Source organism: Sapajus apella, unplaced genomic scaffold (assembly GCF_009761245.1).
Source record: "Sapajus apella isolate SASKATOON/1434 unplaced genomic scaffold, GSC_monkey_1.0 scaffold3, whole genome shotgun sequence".
NCBI lineage: Eukaryota > Metazoa > Chordata > Mammalia > Primates > Cebidae > Sapajus > Sapajus apella.
This window is the reverse complement of record NW_022436943.1, coordinates 66,956,361-66,970,111: the sequence shown is the minus strand read 5'-3', so window position 1 is coordinate 66,970,111 and position 13,751 is coordinate 66,956,361. Positions and strand designations below refer to the sequence as shown.

The 13,751-nt window shown below is 62.9% G+C and overlaps 3 protein-coding genes across 7 annotated transcripts; 2 read left to right on the top strand and 1 right to left on the bottom strand.

Moving 5' to 3' along the window:
* Window positions 1–240: 240 nt before the first annotated feature.
* Window positions 241–3,578, top strand: FOXH1 (forkhead box H1). Of its 2 annotated transcripts, none has more exons than XM_032256451.1 (3): window positions 241–352; window positions 2,095–2,161; window positions 2,249–3,578. In XM_032256451.1, exons 1-3 carry the CDS (start codon window positions 255–257, stop codon window positions 3,065–3,067), a joined length of 984 nt encoding a protein of 327 aa, XP_032112342.1. In that variant the 5' UTR covers window positions 241–254; the 3' UTR covers window positions 3,068–3,578. The 2 variants fall into 2 exon arrangements, with proteins under 2 accessions (XP_032112342.1, XP_032112331.1); XM_032256440.1 differs by lacking the exon at window positions 241–352 and adding an exon at window positions 546–1,719 and having other exon boundaries at window positions 2,057–2,161.
* Window positions 3,185–11,092, bottom strand: KIFC2 (kinesin family member C2). 3 transcript variants are annotated; one of them, XM_032256394.1, is made up of 18 exons: window positions 10,662–11,089; window positions 10,360–10,438; window positions 10,087–10,238; window positions 9,857–9,995; window positions 9,556–9,701; window positions 9,406–9,471; window positions 9,200–9,328; window positions 8,780–8,857; window positions 8,540–8,654; window positions 8,356–8,465; window positions 7,824–7,932; window positions 7,558–7,715; window positions 5,277–5,381; window positions 5,064–5,185; window positions 4,839–4,962; window positions 4,620–4,749; window positions 4,275–4,549; window positions 3,185–4,183 (listed from the first exon to the last, which is right to left on the bottom strand). In XM_032256394.1, the coding sequence occupies exons 1-18, from the start codon at window positions 10,758–10,760 to the stop codon at window positions 3,926–3,928; spliced, it is 2,394 nt and encodes a 797-aa protein (XP_032112285.1). In that variant the 5' UTR covers window positions 10,761–11,089; the 3' UTR covers window positions 3,185–3,925. The 3 variants fall into 3 exon arrangements, with proteins under 3 accessions (XP_032112285.1, XP_032112292.1, XP_032112303.1); XM_032256401.1 differs by having other exon boundaries at window positions 4,275–4,531; XM_032256412.1 differs by lacking the exon at window positions 9,200–9,328 and having other exon boundaries at window positions 8,780–8,901; window positions 9,357–9,471; window positions 10,662–11,092.
* Window positions 10,157–13,008, top strand: LOC116535431 (cysteine and histidine-rich protein 1-like). 2 transcript variants are annotated; one of them, XM_032256477.1, is made up of 3 exons: window positions 10,157–10,234; window positions 11,736–12,016; window positions 12,218–13,007. In XM_032256477.1, the coding sequence occupies exons 2-3, from the start codon at window positions 11,924–11,926 to the stop codon at window positions 12,701–12,703; spliced, it is 579 nt and encodes a 192-aa protein (XP_032112368.1). In that variant the 5' UTR covers window positions 10,157–10,234; window positions 11,736–11,923; the 3' UTR covers window positions 12,704–13,007. The 2 variants fall into 2 exon arrangements, with proteins under 2 accessions (XP_032112368.1, XP_032112358.1); XM_032256467.1 differs by lacking the exon at window positions 10,157–10,234 and adding an exon at window positions 11,344–11,502 and having other exon boundaries at window positions 12,218–13,008.
* The last annotated feature ends 743 nt before the right edge of the window (window positions 13,009–13,751 follow it).

The window sequence follows — 13,751 nt, the reverse complement described above, 5'->3', positions numbered from 1 at the left end:
TGGAGAGGGGTGCCTTAAGACTTAAGAGGAAGGCCCAGCGCGGTGGCTGACGTCTGTGATCCCAGCACTTTGGGAGGAGGCTGAGGCCGGTGGGTCGCCTGAGTCCAGGAGACCAACCTGGGCAACATTGGGAGGCCTTGTCCCTACCAAAAAGTGAGAAATTAGCCGGGCGCTATGGCGCACACCTGTAGTCCCCGGAGGCTTAGGCGGGAGGATCGCTTGAGCCCAGGAGGTGGAGGCTGCACTGAGCCCAGATGACACTACTGTACTCCAGCCTGGGCAACAGAGTGAGACCTTGTCTCAAAACAACAAAGACTTGTGGGAAAGAACGACGCCTTGCTGACCGAATGGGGTAAGAGGCCACGAGTATTTAGCCTCCTGAGGTACAGGACTTTGCAGCCTTAGCCTAGGGAACACACCCGAGAGGGCCTCAGCGTCGAGGTGGTGACCGGAGTCCTGAGGGAAACCACATGAGGTCTGAGGGGCGTGTCCAAGATAGAGGGAAAAGGAGCACAACCCGATGGCGTAGCTGCAGTAGCAGGGTGGCACCCCACAGACAAGGCCCCGTCCAGCCTGGACTCCTCCTTCAGGACACCCGCTGCCTGTCCCTCCCTTCCACACCTTGGGATGGGCTGGGCTCCACCATATGCTGCAGATTTTCAGCCTTTTGAGGTGATCATGGTGGGGGCTGCACAAGAAAAGCTGAATTCCCAGAGAGAGCAAAAGCGTATCCCTGGGCCCCCATGTGTCTGGGGGTCCTTAGCTCTAGTACCAGCACCAACCACTGCTGCTAGTGCCCAGAGCTATCCTCTCGGGCAAACTTGCCCCTTGTGAGCGAGGAGAACCTGGGCTTTGGGGCAGAGTACCTAACACTGGCCTTGCTTGGATGGAGGAGCAGAGACGCTGATCAGATGGCTAGGGAGGAGGAGGTGGCCAGTCCACCTGGACTCCTGAAGCTGCTCCCAGGAAATCACTTGAGTCCGTGTGTTTCCCTTTTGTTCCTAGGGTGGGGGCCTCGTGGCCTTCTCTTCCCGAAAGCCCCACCTGATCATGTCCTGGGTAGGTATCCAGCCCCCATAGCCTAAGGCCTACTAGCTGCTAGGTCTTGAACTCCAGGGACACCCTTCCTTGGGAGCTTAGCATGGGCTAATTACTCCCCCATCTGTTAAGTGGGGTCCTGTGACCTGGCCAGGGAAGATGGGATAAAGTAGTCATGTGTCATCGCAGACCCTTCAAAGAGGAGCCTTGCCACCCAAAGGCAGCTCAGAGGTAGAGACTAAGGCCTCAGGAGAAGCACCCACTAGAATCCTCTCTGCCCCTCCCTTCCAGATTAACCAAAACCTGCTAATTGTGGCAGCCCTCGGCAGGCTCCCCTCCCCCACGGCCTCTTCCTCCCTTCCCTCCCCTCCCCTTTCCATCCGAATGATAAAGGGCCCAGCCAGCCAGCCCCCACCCGGCCTCAGGCCCTGGCCCTGCCTCCCACACTGCCCCACTGCCCTGCACCCTCCACCAGGCCAGGCCCCTGCCCACAGTCTACCGTCCTGCATGGGGCCCTGCAGCGGCTCCCGCCTGCGGCCCCCAGAGGAAGAGTCGCCCTCCCAGCCCCCCAAGAGGAGGAAAAAGAGGTACCTGCGACATGACAAGCCCCCCTACACCTACTTGGCCATGATTGCCTTGGTGATTCAGGCCGCACCCTCCCGCAGGCTGAAGCTGGCCCAGGTGAGATGGCCCTGGCCCCTACTCTCCCTTGCACTCCGTGGCTGGACCTTTACCCAGACCCGTTCCCCACCTACTTCCAGGCTCAAGCCCTGGCCCCCACCCCTTCCTAGCCCACCCAGCCAGTGGGACCAGTCCTGAGAACTGAGGGCCTTGTGGCACGACCCTTCTCCGGGAGCCCCCTGTCCCCTCTGTCGTCCTTTGGTGCAAATATGTTCTTCTTTGGGGAGAACGGGGGCCGACACCCGTGCACCTCTGAGCCCAGTAGTGGGGGAGGGGTGGGGCACTGCCCTCTCCCCTTCCAGGCTCACCATGCTGGCCGGCCACCCGGCGGTTTCAGATCATCCGTCAGGTCCAGGCGGTGTTCCCTTTCTTCAGGGAAGACTACGAAGGCTGGAAAGACTCCATTCGCCACAACCTTTCCTCCAACCGATGCTTCCGCAAGGTGGGGCAGGGCAGGGGCAGGGTGCACGCGGAAGTCCTGAGCATCCGGGGTCGGGCAGCCCCACCCATGTCTGACCCCCACACCCAGGTGCCCAAGGACCCTGCGAAGCCCCAGGCCAAGGGTAACTTCTGGGCGGTCGACGTGAGCCTGATCCCAGCCGAGGCGCTACGGCTGCAGAACACAGCCCTGTGCAGGCGCTGGCAGAACGGGGGTGCGAGAGGAGCCTTCGCCAAGGACCTGGGCCCCTACGTGTTGCATGGCCGGCCCTATCGGCCTCCCAGTCCTCCGCCGCCACCCAGCGAGGGCTTCAGCATCAAGTCCCTGCTAGGGGTCTCCCGGGAGGGGGCACCCTGGCCGGGGCTAACTCCACAGAGCAGCCCAGTTCCTACAGGCATGGAGAACAGTGGGGAAGAGGCCGTGCCCACCCCATCCCTGCCCACCTCTGAGAGGCCTTTGTGGCCCCTCTGCCCCCTTCCGGGCCCCATGAGAGTGGAGGGGGAGGCTTCCCAGGGGGGAGCCATCGGGCCCTCCACCCTCTCTCCAGAGCCTAGGGCCTGGCCTTTCCACTTACTACAGGGCACCTCAGTTCCTGGGGGGCTGTCCAGTGGGGGACACAGGGCCTCCCTATGGGGGCAGCTGCCTACCTCATATTTGCCTATCTACACTCCCAATGTGGTAATGCCCTTGGCACCACCGCCCACCTCCTGTCCCCAGTGTCCGTCAACCAGCCCTGCCTACTGGGGTGTGACCCCTGAAACCCGAGGGCCCCCAGGGCTGCTCTGGGATCTAGACACTCTCTTCCAGGGGGTGCCACCCAACAAAAGCATCTATGATGTTTGGATCAGCCATCCTCGAGACCTGGCAGCCCCAGCCCCAGGCTGGCTGCTCTCTTGGTGCAGCCTGTGAGGCTCCTGAGGCAGGGGCTACTCCTCCCTCCTGCTCCCATCCCCGGCTTGTTGACAGGGAGCCAAGGCCAGTGGGGTGTCTGCGACCACGGCAGCCCCAAAACACCAGGCAGCAGCCTTGTTGGGAGTCCACGGTGTTTATTGGACTACCTGATGCGTGGCCGTGGCCCACCTGGGCACAGCCCTCGCCCTGGTCAGTCATGCCTCTTTCCTTACACCCAGAGGCAAAGCTGGAGGGGCAGGGCTGAGCCTGGAATAGCCCTTCCTAGTTTCCTCTTCTCAGCCCACCACCCATCCATCCGTCTCCAGCCATCACCTCCCCTCCCTCCCTTGCTCCAGGCTGGGGGAGGGAGAGCCTAATGGTGGATCCAGCCTGAAGTCCTGCCCTCTCTCATCTGTCTGGGAAGGAGGTAGCACCTTTTTCAGGAAAGGGGTTAGGGAGTAAAAAGACTGGACCCTACGTGATCCTGGTGGTGGGGAAGATAACAGTAAAGGAATTTGCAACGTTTTAATGCCATGCCTGATTTTTGGGTCAGGAGTGGTGATTTGGATAACCACTTGGGGTGGGTGGGGGGTGTCGGGATTCCCTGCTGTGTGCCGTGATAACAGCAAATGGTGATAAGGAGGAAGGAGGCCTGCTGCCAGATGCGGGGCTGGGGGCGGGGGTGTGGTCACTTCACCAGGCACGACACACTGCACTGGCTGCGGAGGCGGAGGGGCGACTCTGGGAGTTTGGGGGCAGTGGACCCAAAGAGGCCAAGGAGCTTGTGCCCTGCGAGACGGGGTACAGGGACTTTACTACTGCCTCTGCCAGCAGAGACCTAGCCTGAGACCCCTTGGTCAGAGCTGCCATCCAAGACTACAGGGGCAGGCCCTCTGCAGGCGCAAGGGCCGAGCCGGACCCGCTGTCAGGTCTGGGGCTTGGAGGGCTGCCAGGGGACGGTGTAGGGGTGCAGGGAGTCCCGGTGAGCGGAGTGTCGGTACTCAGGGAGGAGGGTGTCCCGGAGGAGCGTGGGACCCTGCGGCGCCGGGCTGGCCCCAGCTCCACTTGACCCACTCGCTCGGCGAACTTGAGTGAGCAGACTGTCTCGCCCAGATCCTCCGGCCGCGTGGATATCTGCGGGCAAGTGGCGCCGATGGGCGGGCCCGGGTGGGCAGCGCCTGGGATGCACAGCCCCGCCCCACGCCTGTGCCGCCCCGGCGCCCACCTGCAGCAGCAGCACAGCGGTGGTGCCCGGGCCCAGCGCAGGCTGCAGCAGTCGCGTGAGCTGCGAGTCGCGGAAGGGCACGTGTGGCCGGTGGGCCCGCAGTGCGGCCATCACGCCTCCCAGCGCCAGCAGCGAGCGGTTGATAGTCTGGGCCTCCCGCAGGCGCCGGGCGCCGTCTGGGTCTCCCCGCGGCGGGCCGGCCTCCCCTGCCTTCCGTGCGCGCTCGGATCCCGCCAGATCCACCAGATGCAGTGTGCCTAAAGGGGCGAGCGAGCCTGACATGTGGGGAGGCCGGGCCTCGGGTGCGCTGGAGACTCCGCAGGGCTCAGGCACGGGCCGTGGTACCTGCGGTGCTTGGAGCGCGCGGTGGAGACGCCGCGCGCAGCGTCAGCGTGACCAGGGCGTGCGAGCGGGAGCTACGCTGGTTCATGGCGGTGGCAGCGGTGGCCCGGTTGCTCCTCCCCAGTCTCAGCATCTGGAAGACGAGGCAGCAGGGCTGGTCTGGTGCAGGGTCCCCGCCCCCAAGCGGAAGCACGGGGGTCCCGGAGGGCGGAGCAGCCTTACCTGGTGCAGTGTCTCCAGGTTGGGCACGTCCCAGTGAGTGAGGCCAGCCACCTGGATCCCGCCCTGGCCTTCTGGGCCCTGCCTCACGGCCAGGCGTTCGGGAGGCCCTGGGGCAAGGAGGTCCCTAGTGAGAAAGAGGAAGGGCTTAGTTCCAGGGTTCTCTGGAAATCCAGAAGGGCCCTGGGCCAAGGGTGGGGCGGAGGCCAACCGTGGGGAGCAGCCGACCTGACAGCCTCGTTGTAGATCTCCACCATGCTGAGTGTCACCCGGTGTGGCCTGCCAGCCCCCATCTCCCGGAACAGCGACTGTAGTGCCCTAGGAGCTATGCCGGGATCATCAGGAGGGCCCTGAGGGTGGGGTGGGGTGCACAGCGGGCTCACATCCAAGTCATGCAGAGTCCCCAGGGCCTCTCCCACTGGGGCGTGGGCTCCGTCCCACCTCCATGCTGTAGGTCTTCCCAGTCCCTGTCTGGCCATAGGTAAAGATGCAGACGCTGTAGCCTCGGAGGCAGGACAGCACCGCAGGTTCCAGCTCTCTGAAGACCTAGGGGGAGGTGGGAGAAAGTGTTTTTGAGTACCCCTCATGTTGCCTGTTTGTGACCTATTTGGTGGGGTGGAGTGTGCTATGAAGGCAGAGTGTGAGCCTAGTCCCTGGGAGGATGGCTCTAAGGGACTATGGGGGAGGAAGTGTCCTATTGAGAACCGCTGTCTCCCTGGAGAAGCTGATGCTTGCAAGACTTTGCCAGGCAAAGAGGGAAAAGACGTGATGAGAAAAGGGAACAGCCTATGTGGAGGATCTGTAGTCCTGGATGCCACCAAGGAGCCTGGAGTAGCAGCTAAGAGCCCAGGTGTGGTATCCACCCAGGAGGCCTGGGCGGCACCCAAGAGCCCAGGTGTGGTGTCCTTTACGTGGAAGCCGACATGAACAAAAATCCCAGGACTTGGGGAGGCCAAGGTGGGTGGACTGCCTGAGCTCTGGAGTTTGAGACCAGCCTGAGCAACATGGTGAAACCCTGTCTCTGCAAAAACTACAAAAAATTAGCCAGGCATGGTGTTGCACATCTGTGGTCCCAGCTACAAAGTAGGCTGAGGTGGGAGGAACTCTTGAGCGTGGGAAGCAGAGGTTGCAGTGAGCTGAGATCGCACCACTGCACTCCAGCCTGAAGGCAAAGTATGACACTGTCAAAAAAAAAAAAAGGTGCATATATATATATATATATATATATATGTATGTGTATATCTAATTTTAAAAAAGATTTTAAGAGTCTAGATGTTGAGGTTTGACTGCCCGATTCACACTCCAGTATGATTGGAGTTTACTCATTGGCTTTCCTGTGCCTCAGTTTTCCCTCTAGGGAGTAAGGGCTGTAGTGGCACCTGATGTGAATGCCTGTGGCAGTGCACCTAGAGGGCCAGAGCAGTACCTGGCTCACAAACCGTGAGCCCAGGAAGGGCCTACAGGTGTGGGGAATGGTGGCCAGCCAGGCCTGCTAAGTCTAGGTGGCAGGGACAAGTACAGAGGTAGCTGAGACAGGGCTGGGACATTCACCCCGTTGGCACTGGACACCAACAATCTTTTGAGCAACAACATGGCTGGCTTTTATGCCTAGGTCACTGGTAACTGGGTAGGTTGTCAGCTCTGTTTGAAGACTGCCATGAGGCCAGAATCTAGAATTCTGGGCTCTGTGTGGTCACTGAGATTCCATAACTGGATGGAGGTGGTGCTGTGGATGACATTCAGGGGGTGCATCATGGCACCACTGCAGAAATGGGAACGCAGGTGAGGGGCTTGGCTACAGAAGCCTTTGGTTCAGACACATTGAATTAGAGGGCCCTGTCCAAGACAGCTGTCCAGAGGACAGTGCTCAAGGCATGCCCTGTGCAGGGCTGTAGTTTGGCCAGAGATATGTGTGGGATGAAGAGATAAGTAGTTGGAAAAGAAGGAATCAGGGTGACCCTGGCCACCTGCTGGGCAGTCATCACCCTGTCCGTGAGGCTGGCAGGTAACCTGGGCGTGAGTCACTGCCATTCTGTCCCTTACCTAGTCTCCCCTGGCTCTGAGCCACCATCTCCTTTCTCCACAGAGAGGCTGCACTTCCTCCAGCCACCTTCCCTGCCCCCTAGGCTCCCAAGCCTGCCATACCCCTGAACTCTTACAGCCACTCCGGGCATCCGGCTGGGGCCCTTGCTGCCCCTCAGGGAACTGAGTGCCAGGCCCTTGAGATGACAACCTGAGTGACAGACCCTCTCTGCTACGGGAGATCTAGCAGCAAAGGGTGCGTGCAGATGAAGATGGGGTGGGCTGGGGCTGTAGCCCCTGCTTTTCCACAGGTATCTGGCAGGAAAAGGGTAGGGAAGGAGAGTGGGATCCAGGCAGGGCAGAGACAGCACACTAAGGCAAGAAGCTGCTCACCCATGGCCGTTCACCACAGGCCTCGGGGCCACAAAGCAATGAGGGGCACCTGCCCTCATAGCTGGGCAGACCCTAGACCCCAGCAAAGGGGAGTGGGCAGGCAGTGAAGCCTGGGAGCAGGAAACACCATGCTGGGCTGCCTGTCCTGCCTCCCAGCCTCCTCAGTTCCCTTTCCCTCCTGACTACAGCCCAGCCGCCCTCCCTCATCCAGATAGGCAGCTAGACTGGAAAGGGGAAACTGGAGCCTCTCTTGTTCTTCAGGGGACTCTGAGAAGGGGTCAGCATAGGTTCAAAGGCAGGCTGTCACCTCCTCCTGGCTGGCGTCTGGGGGGAAGACCCAGTCTAGGCGGAATCGACGATGGCGTCCCCGGTAGCAGGTGGTGACAGTGCCCCCTGGACCGGGCTCCACGCTCACTAGGCTGGAGGGTGTCCCTGGCCTCAGGCGACATAGCACACGGATATTTCCTGCAGTAGGGATCAGGTCAGCAAGATGCCTCCCAGACCCTAAAGCACAGAGAGGCTACACTTCCTCCAGCCACCCTCCCTGCCCCCAGGCTCCCAAGCCTGCCATACCCTTGAGCTCTGGCAGCCGCCCTGGGCATCCGGCTGGGGGCCCTTGCTGCCCCTCAGGGAGCTGAGTGCCAGGCCCTCCAGATGACAGTGCCCCCAAGGCCCAGGACACCTGAGGAAACAGGGATGTACAGTCAGCCAAGCAGCTGCCGAGGTGGGGGTCGGGGTGCTGAGAGTAGCAAGAAGCCCCCATGGGACCCCCCAGCTGTGCTGATCCACAATTTTCACTGGCTTTGGGCCCCTGGGGACATCATTCAGTTAGCCCAGGATAAAGCCCAGGAATAACAGGCAGGGACACCACATCATCTGTCTCCTCTGTGACTCTGGGCAATGCTGTGAGAGTTTCACTATCAACCAGGTTTGCACAGGATGGAAACAAGGCTCAGAAGTGAAATCATACTCTGGGTCACACAGAAGCCGTTTGGATTTCAGAGCCCCACTTTCTAGCACAGCCAGCTCCCCAGGTGCACCCCCATCAAAAGAAAAGTGAACAGGCTGCCCAGAGAGGAGGGGCTCGGTGGGGAGGGGACCTGACCTGGCCCCGGGCCTCACTCAGTGAACCCTGACAGCTCTGGGTAAAGGTGCTGACCAATCCTCGGAGGTCCCCACAGCCCTGACGCAGGCTGGCCATCCGTGCCCGAAGTCCTGGAAAGGAAAGTCTGTTGGACGGGAAGGCCCAGCCTTCAGGACCTCCCGTGAGCCCAAGCCCCAGACCTTACCTGCCAGCTGCCCATGCATCTGCTGCAGCTCCCGCCTGCAGTTCTGCTCCGTCTCCTGCTGGAGCTGCTGAAGGGCCCCTTGAAGGCCCTGCAGCTGCACCTCCTGCACCCCCAGCTGCCCCGCCCAACCCCACCCGTCACTGAGGAAACAGGCACTTACCAGGCCCTGCCTCAGATAAGCCCCTCCCAACACCCAAGCCCTCCTCACCCGAGCCACAGATCCCTGGGCCCCACACCCACCTGGGCTCGGAGGGCTTCTGTGGTGTCCTGGGCCTCCTGAAGCCGGCCCTGGAGCTCCACCAATGCCTCCGCCTCCTCCTGCGGGAGGGTGGGGGCCAGGAGGGAACTCAGAGAGGGGCGTTCTGCGGTACCGTTTCACAGATGGGAAAATCAAGTCAAGACATGGGCAGAGCTGGCTGTGAACCCGTGCCTCCCAACTCCACGCAGAGCTCCTTTCCACCGTCCGTCTGCTCTCCTGCGGCCAGCCACTCAGAGGGGCCATGGAGAGGGGGGTCCTCCCGCAGGCATCGGCCTCCCTGATGGGGCTGCCCAACACAGGCCACCCCGGGAGGTCCCCAGGATGCTTGTGCCCTGTGGCTGCACGCCAGGTGTGCAGGAGCCCCAGGCTGCAGGAATGGCTGCAGCTCGGGAGCAGGGTACCTGTGAAGCCCTGGTGGGGGGCCCTGGGCCCCAGTGCAGCAAGAGATCCCGCGTCAGGCTCAGGCTCTGCTTCAGGGCCTCGTTCTCCAGGGTCAGATGCTGAACCCTTTTCTCTGAGTCTGTCGCCCCCTGACGGAGAGAAAGCCTAAGCACTCACCTGAAACCACCCGCCAAGCCCCGCCCTGCCAGATCCCCCGCAGCCTCACCACGCCCAGGCGCAAGCGACCCAGCTCCTCCTCCTGCTGTTCCAGCTGCTGCTTCAGCTCCTCCAGCTGGGGAGAAGTGAGAGAGACAGAGTGGACTTCCTTTTTCCGGCGCCCCAGCTCCCAATCCCTGCTGGCTCCTGGGACCCTCACCTGTCCCAGGATGAGCTGCTCCAGCCGCTGCCACGCCCTGTGGTCCTCCTCCAACTGGAGGGACTGCTGTCCCTGCGCCTCATCCCCCGGGGGCTCACCTGGGACTGCGGCGAGGTGGGAAGGGCTTTCTTCTTGGGATGTGGATCCTGCAGTCGGGAGGACCCAGTTAGCACTGAAAAGGTTTTTGGTCTGAATCCTCCGGAACGAGGCTGGCCTTGGGACCCCGAACTCCAGGCCGCTCAGGTTCTAACGGGGTTTGCTCCCTCCAGAGCCCTTCTTCAACGTACTCCCCCTCACTTACCATCCGGAATTGAGGGCCCGACCTGAGGAGCTGGCTCAGTCCCCTGGAGCAGGGCCTGCCTCCCCCTGGGGCTCCGAAGCCATGCCAGAAGGGCCAAGAGCTGGCTGGTCACTGTCAACAGTGGGGGCACCTCGCCGGACTGCGGAGGCGACAAGAATTGGAGCAGGGCTGTGAGAGCCAGGAAGGCCGGCGCAGGCGGCAGGTGCCCGCAGCCCCTCCGCCGCGCTCACCTGGCCCAGGTCGGCCGGGCTCCCGCAGCTCTCTTCCGCCCCCAGCTGGACGGAGAGGAATTCGGCCAGGCGCAGGAGGGCCTCCTCCAGGGACACCGCGGCCGCGCGGCCCTCGGCTCCGTCTTCCGACCCATCCTCAGCCTCGGAGGTGCCTGCAGGTCGCGAAGGGGGGCGGGAGGCATTTCGGGTCACGTGCTGGAGCCTGGGCCTCCGCCCCTCCCAGGGAGGTCCCAGCACCGCCCTCGCACCGCTGGGTTCCCGGCCTGCACCTACCGGCCAGGCCGGTCAGCTCGGTCCACAGCTCCGGTGCGGGCAGGTCTGGGCGCCGGCGACCCCGGGACTTACGAGCTCTCTAGGGAGGGAGCAGGGGCGCCGCTGAGGAGTGGGCAGGCGGCCCGCGGGCCCTTCCCTCTGCGAACCGGGCCGGAGGGTCTGGGCCGAAGTCTGCGCTTGCAGCACCGGAGCGGAGCCCAGGGTCCTCAGCACGGCCCCGCGCCCGCCCCCGCCCCGGGAACCTCGGCGTGGGGGTGGGGCGGGCGGCGGGGGCGACAGGCTGCGCGGCCGGCCCCGCTCACCTGGGCGGGGTCCCCGGGGTCCGCGGCCGCCGCGGCGCCACCATCTCTGCGGAAGAGGCTGTAGAAAATGTAGATGAGCAGCGAGTAGAAGGCGTACATGGGAGCGCGGGGCGGCTGAGGGCCCCGCTTCGCGCCGCCCCGCGTCCCCGCGCCCCGACTCGGCGCCCGCCGCCGCAGTGCCGGTGCGCATGCTCGCGACGGCCGCCCCCACGGCCCGGCTCCCACGGCTGCGGGGCGCGCACGGGGACGGGGGTCCCAGAAACAGGTGCCTGCGGCTGCACCTGCACACCGGCTGCTTCTCACGGCGCCGTTCCGCGCGCCCCAAACCCTACACCGCGGACACCGAGCTGAGAGCGCCCACAGCTCCCGCGACCCTCCTCTCGGAAACCCTCCCGCCCTCCGCGGAGTTCTCCATCGCTCCGGTTTCACGCGGGGAATCACCCTCCCCTCTCCGGAGCCCCACCCAGACCCCACCTCTCCCCGCAGCCCCGCCTAGACCCCGCCCATCGCAGCCCCGCCCAGGCTCTTCTCCCCTCATCACGCTCCTTCCAAACCGCTGTGCCCACGCACCCACCCAAACAGTGCATTTTCTGGTTCCCGAGCTCCTCCCAACCCCACCCGCTCCCAGCGCCTCCAGCCGACGCCCCAGGCCCCGCCCCTAGTCACTCTAGTCCCGCCCCGGCCCGCTCTAGCCTCTGCTCCTCTCGGTGGTGGAAGTTCCCGGCCAAGCTCGCTCTCGCAACCGGAGGCCTGGCGGAGGAGGCAGGGCCCGGGGCAGGGGGCGGTGCGTCGGGCGGGCTCTGGCCTCCGGCGAGCCACTGCGTGGGGACCGCGCAGCCGGGTAACTGCGCACGGCAGGCCGCCGGGAGTCCTGCGCCATCGCTCCTCCCGCGCCCGGGCTCCCAGGACGGCGCCTCCCGGAGCGCAGGGATTAGGCCGAGGCCGCCGCTCCCTCTCCCCCGGGCCCGGCACCCCGATTTGGGCTCCAGGGCCCCAGGACTCACGCCCCCCACCCAGCCTACCTAAGCCATTTTCCGCTGTTTCCCGGCTGAATTAAGTTATTCTTCCCCACAGGTGTGTGCAGTGGCCTCAGGGATCCGAAAATTGAGGACTGAATCTCTCCTAACTAGTAATGGGGCCCTGGAACCTGGGCTACTAGTGCCGCGCTTAGGGCTCCAGGTCGCTGGCTTCTGCACTTTCTTCGTCTCCAGAGTTGAATATCTGTTATCTACGTCCTCAAACTTACTACTGCCCGACGTGCCATGGCCCCCAAGCCGGGGGTTGAGTGGAGCACAGCCCTGTCCCATCTGGTGCTGGGAGTGGTATCTCTGCACGCAGCCGCGAGCACCGCCCAGGTGAGTACACTGGGTCTGAGCACGGGCGCATCCCCATTCCTCCCAAATCCCAAGGACCTAGTTTCCTGGATTAGGGTGAGGTTGGTGGGAAGTCAATCTAAGACCAGGTCTCCAAGGAAGCCCCGAACCCTTTCCTATAAAAGGAAAAAGAGTGGCCCCGGCCTGTTTTTCCTTCATGTCCGCCCTTCTCTGTGTTGACAGGCAAGTCGAGGGGCTGCTGCTGGCTTCCTGCTCCAGGTCTTGGCGGCCGCCACCATGCTGGCCCCAGGGCTGAGCACACATGAAGACTGTCTTGCTGGAGCCTGGGTGGCCACCGTCATCGGCCTGCCCCTTCTGGCGTTCGATTTCCACTGGGTGAATGGGGACCGCTCCTCTGCCAACCTGCTCCTGGGAGGAGGCATGGTGCTAGCAGTGGCTGGCGGCCATCTCGGCCCTGAGGGCCGCTCTGTGGCTGGTCAGGCAATGCTGTTGGTGGTCGCAGTGACCATCCTCATTGTGGCTGTCTTCACGGCCAACACTTATGGGATGTGGGGGGGTGCGATGCTGGGTGTAGCAGGCCTCTTGAGCCGGCTGGAGGAGGACAGGCTGTTGCTGCTACCGAAGGAGGATGTCTGTCGCTGGGCCCTGGCTGCAGGCAGCTGGGCTTACTGCCGGGCCCTGCATACACAGCGCCTGCAATGGGAGTGACAGCTGGATACAGCAAGGCAGGGTTTCTGCCCTGCCGACCGCTTCCCCTCCCACCTGCCAGCTCCTGGGGCTTTTCTCCCCTAGGAGTAGACTCTCCTGCCCACTGAAATGGGCTTGCTGCACATTGACTGATCAGGGGCAGAGTCTGGGTGCTGTCCTTTGGCCATCTGTGGGGACTTGTCTAGACCAAAATGAAAGGGACAGGGTCCCAGATACATTTGGGGGCCCTGATTCTGGGCTAGACGTGGTTGTGGATCCAGAGAAGAGGCCTAGTCTCCAATAAATCTTAGGAATTTTGCAGGAATACGGAATCTGCCCATTTTTGAGAGGGATTGAGGGATCCTTCAGTGAGCTTCCTAAAGGCCATCAGGGCAGCAGCTGGTTACCCTGATAGCGTATATGCTGGAACTAGCATGGGGCCTCATCCAGCCTGGTCTCCTTTTGACTACTGTCTGGGACCCCTGGACCGAGAAGACGTAGCCCTGGGCCCTTACTCTCCTGGGACATGGTGGAGTTCCAGATATCCTGGCCTGGCAGGTGGCCCTCTGGGGCAGTGACCTTCAAAGACTGACGGCTAGGGTGGACGCAGGGGACGGCTATACCACAGTCATTTCCAGAAACGCACATCCTCCCAGGGCTGATTTGCCCTCCTGTGTGCCTCTGGCTTGTGGAAGCCAGCCCTGTTCCCTAAGAACTTCATTTTCCTCAGTGGACCCCTTCAGCCTCCAACCCTAGGGTTAGGAGGAGGGGTTCGGATGAGCAGAGGATTACATTCCGGGGGGTTAGGGGTCTGGAGTCCCTTCTCCCCGGAAGTCCCTCCGCTTGCGTCCTGTGGAGACCTATCGGATCCCGCACGGAACAGAGAAGGGTGGCCGGCGGGGTTTTTCATTTGTGCCCTTCCCCTCCGGGAAGAAGACACGAGACTTGGGGGACAAAGACGCAAGCACACCCCGCCATAGGAGTCAGCGGCTGCGCTCCGCCGCCGCTGGCTCGTGGAGCGTGGGTGCTGCGCCGATGCCGCAGCTCGCGTGGGCCTCCCCAGGCCCAG